General features: G+C 34.0%; 1 protein-coding gene across 1 annotated transcript in view; it reads left to right on the top strand.

Moving 5' to 3' along the window:
* Window positions 1-7,532, top strand: part of LOC108687709 (glutamate receptor 1) — a 224,458-nt gene extending 216,926 nt beyond the window's left edge. The window contains exons 15-20 of the mRNA XM_018193628.1: window positions 964-1,162; window positions 1,277-1,521; window positions 3,546-3,792; window positions 4,144-4,218; window positions 5,764-5,823; window positions 7,392-7,532. Of these exons, the coding sequence (XP_018049117.1) occupies window positions 964-1,162; window positions 1,277-1,521; window positions 3,546-3,792; window positions 4,144-4,218; window positions 5,764-5,823; window positions 7,392-7,466 (901 nt within the window). The 3' untranslated portion in view covers window positions 7,467-7,532. The remainder of the gene's footprint in view (window positions 1-963; window positions 1,163-1,276; window positions 1,522-3,545; window positions 3,793-4,143; window positions 4,219-5,763; window positions 5,824-7,391) is intronic.
* Window positions 7,533-10,272: the final 2,740 nt, after the last annotated feature.

The following is a 10,272-nucleotide window of genomic DNA, read 5'->3' as shown; positions in this document are numbered from 1 at the left end:
AGATTGACATGCATTATGGCTGTTATTATAACGAAAAGATAAAAAAAATTAGAAAATATTTTCTTTTCTTTCTTTCGTTAAAATTTAAAAATATCTTTGTACAATTTTTCTATTTATTTTCTTGGCAGTCTTCTGCAGTCATAATTTTTGCGATATAAGTAACAATAATAACTTAACATTCAGTTTTAGAAATCATATAAAACTGTATATCATTGCTAGAGAATTGCAACAAAAGTGAACGTTACGAGTACGCGCATTTTGTCGTTTACGCGAAACAGACCGCGTGCTCACTCCGAAACTGGGTCTCAATTAATTTACATTTGGCTGTATCCAGTGCACCACCCCATCCTAGTAGCCCTCTTGATTAATGGTTTAAATATTCGCGCGGTGGCGATATGAATTGTAAATTTCGTGGAACCCGCGCGAACGACCACCATTCCTCCATTCTCCTTCTCTGCGCTTCTCTTCCTCTTCTCCTTGGACTACCCTCGCGCGCGATCTCGATGCTCATCCTGCACAAATCTAAATCCGATGTGTACACACATAATTAACGATATCATGTTTCTTGTTTGCGAGTAGTAAGACTTGAATTGTACCGACTAGAAAAAGATCTATTGTTTATGCAATGCACGGATAAAGTGAATGCTAATTTATTTAATTGTAAACTGATATCACAGTCTTTACATTACTTTAAAATTTACATATTACATATAATGAAAGAAGTCTATATCTCAATATTTCAATGTTCTATTATCTATATATCTATGAGTTACGTACTCGTATTTTGTGTGTGTGTGTGTGTGTGTGTGTGCGCGCGCGCGCGCGCGTGCGTGCGTGCGTGCGTGCGTATGTTGTGCGTATGTGTGTGTTTTGTGTGTGTGTGTGTGTGTGTGTGTGTGTGTGTGTACAAACATATTTATTATTTATTTTAAGTTAATAATTCCCGAATAATTCAATTCGTAGATCCATATCTGGTCGCATAGCTGGCAGTGTCTGGTGGTTCTTCACTTTGATTTTAATATGTTCCTATACCGCAAATCTCGCCGCATTTTTAACCATCGAGAGAATGGTCACGCCAATTAACTCACCAGAGGATTTGGCGGCGCAGACGGAGGTACAATATGGCACCATCCTTAATGGTACCACTTTGGATTTTTTTCGGGTAAATATTCAAGAGGAATGTTTAACCTGTTCCAAATTAGACAAACGTCATTAAATTTTCTATGTACATTTCATTATCGATCCGCATTCATTTTCCTTTTTCGTTCGTTTGCAGAAATCTCAAATCAATCTCTACAGCAAGATGTGGGAATTTATGAACTCACGGAGAGACGTGTTTGTACAATCATACGAAGAAGGAATAGAAAAAGTAAGAACAAGTAAAGGCAAATATGCGTTTTTATTAGAAAGTCCGATGAACGATTACATCAATGAGAGAGAGCCCTGCGACACAATGAAGGTCGGGAGAAATCTCGATGCCAAAGGTTTTGGTGTCGCGACACCGCTAGGATCCCCACTCAGGTGAGTACTCATTGGCAGAAAGCTCTCTATAAAAGTTAACTTCTTTAGACTTTGCTAATAAAATAATGTAAAATTAAAAACGCAAAAAATATTGCAATAAAATATATAATTTTAAGTTGCCTTATATTTTTTTCTACGCATCCATACAGTAGTGCTACAGTAATTCTAAACGATAAGTTATTTATGGCATGAATTATAATATGAATTAGTAGATCCGTTGGAATAATTTCACATCTGCGTTAACAATTATTGTACTTTCCGTATCTCATCAAACAGCAGAGAAGATCTTTGATATATTTTCGTTGTATAAACAGGAGAGAGTAGGTAATTAACGAGGTTTTGTAGTCATCAAAGTGAAACAGAGATCTCTTTCTTTCTTTATCACTCTTTCATGCGATCACATCGTCTTTGTTTCTTTTAAATCTTTTTGCGGCTTTTCGCTTCTCGTTTCGCTGTGTTCGGAATGTCATCGCACATCATTACACACAATTAGCATAGAAAAACTCGTACTCTCTTTTCCATGCCATTACCCATTATAGGACACGTTCATCAACCAACGTCATTTCCTATCGTGTTTCAACAGCGCATTAACATTTACCTTTCAATTTGTATAAAATCTGTTTATATCTTTATTCGAAATTTTTTTTTTGAACAATTCAACACATTGTAATCTTTTTTTAAGCCAATATTTCAGTTTAAATATTATTTTTAAAACTAAAATAATAATAATATTAACTTAATTATTTTAAACTAATTAAATTATAAATTAAATACTTTATAAATTAAATACTTAATGATTACTAATTCCTCAAATAAACAATCTTTTAAAAATTAAATCCTTTAAATTCCCAAATATGATTTTCATATGTGTATACTTTTCTCTTTCCATGCATATATTAAAAAGAAAAAAAGAAAATTTTCAAAATAATTGAATTTTTTTACATGCAATAAAATTTATATCAGTTCGTTAATCTGTAACAATAAAAATTCTATACATAGAAATGAAATTTATGTTGCAATGATACTTACGATCCAATCTTCTACAGTAAAGGAAATTAGAAAAATCTATGAATAAGTATTTGTTAGTCCATTAATCTTCATAATGTGACTAGAGCAAGCGTACCGCTGCGACGGTAATACGAGCAAATTTGCATGTTATTGATTTTTTAACCGCGCAACTCCCCTTGACGTTTTGTGCTATGCTCTGATCTCGTATAACCGCGACTCACGCGCTGTCTTTAGATTGTCGAAGCAAGAACGCTGCTCGTAAGGCAGATAATTGAAGGGCGGTATGTAAACAGCAGCTTTATTATGTCTATCTACACACCTACCGAAGAATAATGGCGCCATGGCGTCCTTTTTTATTAATCTTTTTTCCTCAAGTCGAGAAAATTTCTCTCCTTGTAGTTTGGAGCAGAAACTTCGTAGAGTTTCCGATATTTCTCCAAGCTTAATTAAAGAAAGAAAGTTCCCCTGACTTTTTCTTACAAATCTGATTAGACGCATTGCTATGATATTTCGATATTCCGACTACTTATTCTCTCTTTTGCACATATTATAATTAAATCGTACTTTAACTTTGAAACACACACACATTTGAATCTCCTAGACCCAATCGAAATTTCACTTGCTTCATATGTAGAAAAGAAAAGAAAGTTTTATTTTATAACTTAACAATATAAAACTTTTTGGCATTACAATCTACATATTCCCAACCTACATATTCTCAGAGCTTTAATTAAAAGAAAAAAGAATCTAAAAATATTAGTCTAAATTTCTCAAAGTTACAGTTTATCAAAGTTATAGTGAGTCTTCCAGATTTATGAGGTGCGTTTTTAGAATTTTTTAGAAGATGTATGTTCTGAAGTGAATATATCGCGAAGTTACCTGACAAGAAATAAAATAATACTATTACAAATCTTGTTCTTATCGATATTTTTTCTGTGGCTACGTATATTTTATATACTATTTATTTAATGGGTTTTTTACTTAATAATATAGTATCGTAAATTTGGCAATGACAGGGATCCCATAAATTTGGCGGTGCTCTCTCTGAAGGAGAATGGAGAACTGGCAAAGTTAGTTGAACGATGGTGGTACGAAAGAACAGAATGCAGGCATGGTGATAAGCCAGATCCTACCAGAAACGAGTTATCGCTGAGCAATGTAGCGGGAATATTTTATATCCTGATCGGTGGCCTTCTTCTGGCACTCGCCGTAGCTCTCTTGGAATTCTGCTACAAGTCGCATACAGAGGCGACAAGAGCGAAGGTAATATCAAAAGAATGTAATTTTATATATTTTGTTATATTTACTTTGTCATAATTTAATTAAATTACATTATAAAATCAAAATATTCCTAATATTTTTATGTAATACACCAAATTTTATTAATTAATTACTAATTTTAACTTTTTTTAAATCGTTATTGTATTTACAACTAACTAATGTAATATTTTCAATTAATTATTTTATTAATTGTTCCATTACTTACAATATCTTATTTTGGTATCAAATAATGAAATATCTTCATTATTTAATAATCTTACAAAGTTTGTATAAAAATATTAGAAAGAGATTATTTAATGTGATAAAATTTCTAAAATGTCTGTTCTTCCTTAGATACCGCTGTCGGACGCGATGAAGGCGAAAGCACGACTTACCATCGGTGGTGGTCGCGATTTCGACAATGGACGGGTAAGTGATAGTATCTTTCATTAATATGTTCGCATACGCATATTCGCATACGGTAGAGATTATTTAGCCAGAGACGCTTCGACAAACGCGCCGCCGATCCAAAGAAGAGAAAATAAATGCAGTAATCGACAATATTTGTTTAATATCATTTAAATATTAGTTTGCTTAATGATACATGATATCAAACTAGGATATTAAACATACAAGTAGCATGTTTGTACAATATTGTATTTGTATATATTAATAATAAAACACGCACAGTCTGTCGAATGCACCTTGCGCAATCGTGCATTAAATACATTGTAATATTGTTGTTATTTATAATGGCTGTTTATTACGATAACGCATCTGCGAACATTCTCTCGATATTAATTATTGAATTCTCCTTTATAAACTACACATTAATATAAAAAAGGAGAAAAATACACAGGTGCTCTCGATCGGCGATGCGTCTTGTCGCGCAATTACTTTGGTCTCGAACCAAAGGTATCGATGTATCATAAAACATATATACATTCGCAACAAGAGCATCGTACATTATACATACGCATATATACATGAAACCTATACATTATATCCATACATATAGATGAACAATATATAGAGTAACGCTTGGCATGCAGTTAGCAGCGTAAACGTTTGACACACTCTCGTTAGTTACATGGCCGGTCTCAACTTGGCTGCATTTAATATCCCAGAGTTTCAGCCTTCAGTCTCGAAAAGACCGATCGACCAGAGGACTAAGACCGTTCAATATATTGACATACATATATTCTTCATATATGTATATACCTACATATGTATGCGTACGTGCGTGCGATGTGCGGCTGGCTGGATGTATTGCGCTCTTTTCTGTTTCTCTCGTCTTTTTCTTTTTTACTCGGAAGAACGTACAGCAGGGGGGACGAATAAATTTGCTCGTTCGCGTTTGCGTTTCGTTCTACTTTGGGTTTTTGTCTCTAGTGGTACGGACTGCAGAGTTAGACGGAGGATGCATGCGCCTTTCCCGGGACCATATGTGAGTACTCTCACCCTTATTTTAATCCCATTTCATATTTATCTTTGCTTTCTCCTAATTCTATTGCAGTCTTCCTCATTTTATCTTTCTCTTTCACTTTCCATGTCAAATCTTCTTCATTTTATCTTTCTCTTTCGCTTTCCGTGTCAAATGCTTTTGCACGATTAGTTGCGGTTTTGGTCACACAGCCACCAAATCCTGGAATGCTATCTGTCCTTTGACGAAGGTTAAATCAATGCCTGTCACACGCAATATACAAATGTCTCTTCGTATGTCTCTCTAAACATATTATCTCTAAACAATTACTTCTAAAGAAATTATAAGAATTATAATATATTTATATCGACACATATTAATCCCACAAAACATCGTCTGATAGAAATATTTCATTAACACTAATAATTAACATTATTAGCTTCCACGTAAATATGCATAAAGGAAAAGAAACAAAGACATGTAGGGACTTAAGAAAAATTTGAGATCTTCACGAAAATTCCAGTTTTTTGTAATACTGATTCCTTTCACAGCGCGGGAAGAAACGAGTACTGGCTGCGGAGGTACCAACATTGACTACGTTCGCGCCGAAGGTATGATTCTGAAGAGACCATGGTGCATCAAGAGCTACACAGGAAATTTTTTGAAGATCTCTAATTTTCTTACGTTCCTACGTCGTACATTTCTACGTCGGTGTATGGATATATCTGCACGGTGTATCCTTTATACTCCTTTCAGAGTTGAATAGTATTCAATATCTATATGCAAAACAGCTATTTTTTTTTTCGAATTTTTTCTCACTTTGCAGCTGATTAATAACGGATGGTTTATTTGGTTTTCAATTTTAACAATCTTTCGCAACATTCATTCATAAATATTTGTTATTAGAGCAATACGTTTGTTTCTAACAGCTCTTTAAAACTAAATCTTTGAGTTTTAGCAATAAATTCTGTTGAGGAAGGTTGATAAAAACGGTTGATAAAATCAGAAATTTTAATATTTTAATATGAGCGTCAAATAAATTATTATATTATTATTTTTTACATATATAACTGCAAAATGTTTTCTTATGGGTTGTTCGATTAATTTGTCTTGCGTGTACTGTCAACTCGCATTACCTATCCCTAACTTTCTTCCACGTTTATTCATTCATTGCTTCCTTTGTTAAATATTTCGATTCTTTTTAGTAATTTATACGCGCTTATTTGGCATGGTTTAAGCAAGAATGCACCGGCAAACGAAATGTAATGCGTAACGCTTTTCAAGTTTATTATGCAAAACTTATAAACAAGCGACAGACACATGCGTAAATTCAGAATTGCTTTTATTGATTCATTTTCTTTGTGTCGGCGTATGTGTCCCATCGATCGCCTGTGTGAAATTCGAAGCGAACAAAATTCTTTTTTATTTATGGATCGTACTATTGTTGCAAATTATAATGTCAATATCGTTATAACTTGTAATACATTTTCAATCTCTACTCGGATTAAACCAAAATATTAAAACAAAGGATTTTGTATATTCCAAGTTTACATCGGCAACAATTGCGAACGAGAATGAAACGTCTATATATCTACATTTAGAATTAAAACTCTATCGTAGTGAAATAACATTAGCAATACAAAACGTAGCGAAGAAATAATAAGCCCTATTCATGTTAAAAATCACACACCTATAGTTTTGCAATCTTTCACATAATTCTGTTACTACACCTGAAATTTTGTCACATAAGAAACCTTTTATCAATTCATTTGCATGCCTGAGCTAGTACATCATTGTATACTGTTCAGTTTCAAATCATCTGTGATGTATGATTATCTTTAAAATTGTTACAACTTGCATCAATTAAAATTTAATGATTTATGATAAAGTATTAACATTATTTACTGGAATGCTGAAAAAAATTAATTCAATATATATAACATTATTCCGAATAAAAACTCGTTTACAATTTGTTTATAATTTAAATAACTAATAATAAAAGATTATAGATTAAGATACTATTTCAGAGAATTGAAAGAAAAATTATACTTTTCCGTTTTGGTTTTATTTCCAAAAAATTTTTTTAATTCCGCGATAATTGAGAAACTGCAATAGTTACAGAAGGTTGTTAGCTCAAGCGAATCTAACACTGTCTAATCGTCGACATTGAAATTTCCAGTATTACGCACCAGCAAACGCGATTGGGAACACCGAGAGCGATCAAGTACACAGCAACACACATACCCAGGTATAAACTGCTACCAGGAAAGCCCGAGCGACAATTCGCCCGCAAATTCACTGCCCACACCCCCGCCGCCACCGTTGGTGGCACCACCGCCACCACCCCCGCCACCCAGGAGACCGCGAAGAAACGTGACCTTCGCGGAATCGCCACCGAAGAGCCCAAAGAAATCTAAGAGCCCGAAGTTTATTTTCCAGCGGAAACTCAGCAGCATCGCGGCTCTCGACGTAGCGGTGCCATGGACACCAGCTTCCCCACGACACTGGTCCGGCCTCAACGACAAGCCGGAATACATTACCTAGACGCTAAATCAATGAAGAAACAATCGGCGTCTTTTCATCGTGATGATCTTAATATTGGGGTATCGCTACAATGTTTGAACACTGTCGAGAAAACCCTCTTTTTGCGATTTTGTCCAAAAGTCGAATAATCCAAGCTCGAGTGATGAAGCAATTGAAACATGGAAGCATTGATATTTTTATAGAGCAATAATTATAAGATTCTAAGGAATTAAAAGAAGAAAAATTGTCTCTTCGCTGTAATACTTTTAACGCAGTACCGGACATTTGGTATCGGTTTCAATAACAATGCGTTATAATTATAAGATTTAGGAAAAGTTAAGAGAGACTAGTTCCTCTAATAAATATTGGAGAATATGATTATCTCGATACAGAGTTACGCAAAGGACAATTGGATTATGGGTATGTTCGAATCGCGAAGAATCGCATTACTCGAGTCTTTGAATTATTCGATAATCGATAAAATCGGCAAGTGAAGTAAACTACATTGAGAACCTAATATCATCCTATTCTCCTCTCCGCGGCTACTGTCTTCTCCACTGAGGTCACGTGATTTGAGGAATATACATCTAATTGAAGAAATATTCACGAATCTTTCTACTTACGGAAAGTAGCATTAATGTCATTGCCATTTTTTAAAACGACGACACATTAAGAGATTAATATTGGAATTTAAAAGTATTTTATTACATCTTATTATTATTCTTATTTTATTAAAAATATACATTCTTGGAACTCTTTATTATTCGAGAATAAAGTGAAACATAAAAATGGAATAAAATGGATGTAGGACATATGTTAGATCGTTGGGCTTCAGGTTTGAAGAGGGAGCAGCCACCGGCGGAATCTTTCGCCGCGAAGTTGTCGCCTCAGAATATCTCTTAAGCTCTAAAGCTAATCTACATTGGCGACGAGAACAGGGGCGAAAGTTCATTTTGACCGAATCCTTTGTACATTGTAAATAATCGTGAGAGAATCAAATAAAAATCAAAACATAACGAATTATCGGCGACGATAATGTGCTCGCCGCAATTGCGATAATATAATGGTCCTGGGATGGGTGCATGTGCAACCAGCAACTTGAACAACACACTTACTGCCATGATATGCGCGAAACGCATGATTAAAAAAAACACAGCGGGTGGAAATAGAAGAATATTCGCGATGGGTCGAAAGTCCGCCATCGCGAGTCATTAGAAACGTCACGTGCCAAAAGAGACTGTCGATCGTGACGACGTCGCTACTATTATTCTTATTATTATTATGACTAGTTATTATGATTATTACTATAAATTACAATTATCGATTACCGTGTATAAGGGGGTAACTATTTTGTGCAATGTGAAAGTGGAGTCTGGCGCCGCAAATGGCGGAGTCATGAGTTTTTTAACTGAAAGACAATGGGTGCACAATCGCACCGATGCGTGAATGTTAAGAGCGAAATAGTATATATAATATATAAATATATATAAATATAAATGCAAATATAAATATACATACTTATAGACGTTTATTGAGAGAGAAAGAGACCGTGTGCGAACGCGTGAATTATAACGAAATGCATGTGAAACGTATGAATTTAGGTTAATCGTGTAAACGCGTTATAAGTACCTAATAGTGCCAGATCGCGCCGATCAGGATCAATAGGTGGACGCAAGTATTTTCGCTTCTCGTTTCGTGTTTTTTTTAACTATCTTCAAAGCTGTCTCGTGATGGAACTTACCGTGCATTGACAGATCGTCGTGATCTGGCCTGAAAAACGACGTTTACGCTCATAATTTTCGTGCCAAGAGACGATATCTCCCGCCCGTATAGTTCGACGCTACGTTCATTACCTACGACAGACTATAAATGCACAAATGTGCATTTTTGAAAGCGCAGATTATAATTACGCAAGCCAGTTTTATAACTTCATCGATCGGAGTTCGATATTCGCGATTATTTCAAACAATGTGCCATTTTATATGTAAAAAAGTATTAACATATAATAAAAAGAAATATTATTTAACAAATCTAATATAAAATTATAAAACAAATCTAATTGAATGTTTATAGAACTTATGTTTATATAACTGATAGTTGTTTAAATGGCATTAAGTAATCAAAATGATGTCATGATTGAACATCAAGTTGTTTAATATATTTGAGATATATTAATAAAATACCAATGTACTGATATTTCTTATATAAAGTTTCGTGTACACTACTGCTCAAAGTATTTGCGCAGTATATGCTCGATTTTGATATATAGCCTTTTATACATTTAAAATCCTAATTCTACTATATTTTCTTTATATATTTAGAGTAAAACGATAAAATTTAAAACGATTAAAAATATTATTATTAAGTATAACATCTAGAAGATTAGAAAAAAAGATTGAAATTCAGTCTTCTTCATTTAATTAAGAATGACAGAGAGGAGAAGCACTTTTGAGCGGTAATGTATTTTATCAGCACGATGCATTTAAATAATTTAATATTAGAAGTATGCAAGAAGATCAAATTAACAATAAATTGTA

Source organism: Atta colombica, unplaced genomic scaffold (genome assembly GCF_001594045.1).
Source record: "Atta colombica isolate Treedump-2 unplaced genomic scaffold, Acol1.0 scaffold210, whole genome shotgun sequence".
Classification (NCBI taxonomy): domain Eukaryota; kingdom Metazoa; phylum Arthropoda; class Insecta; order Hymenoptera; family Formicidae; genus Atta; species Atta colombica.
The sequence above is the reverse complement of the archived record's forward strand: the minus strand, read 5'-3'. Positions and strand labels throughout refer to the sequence as shown.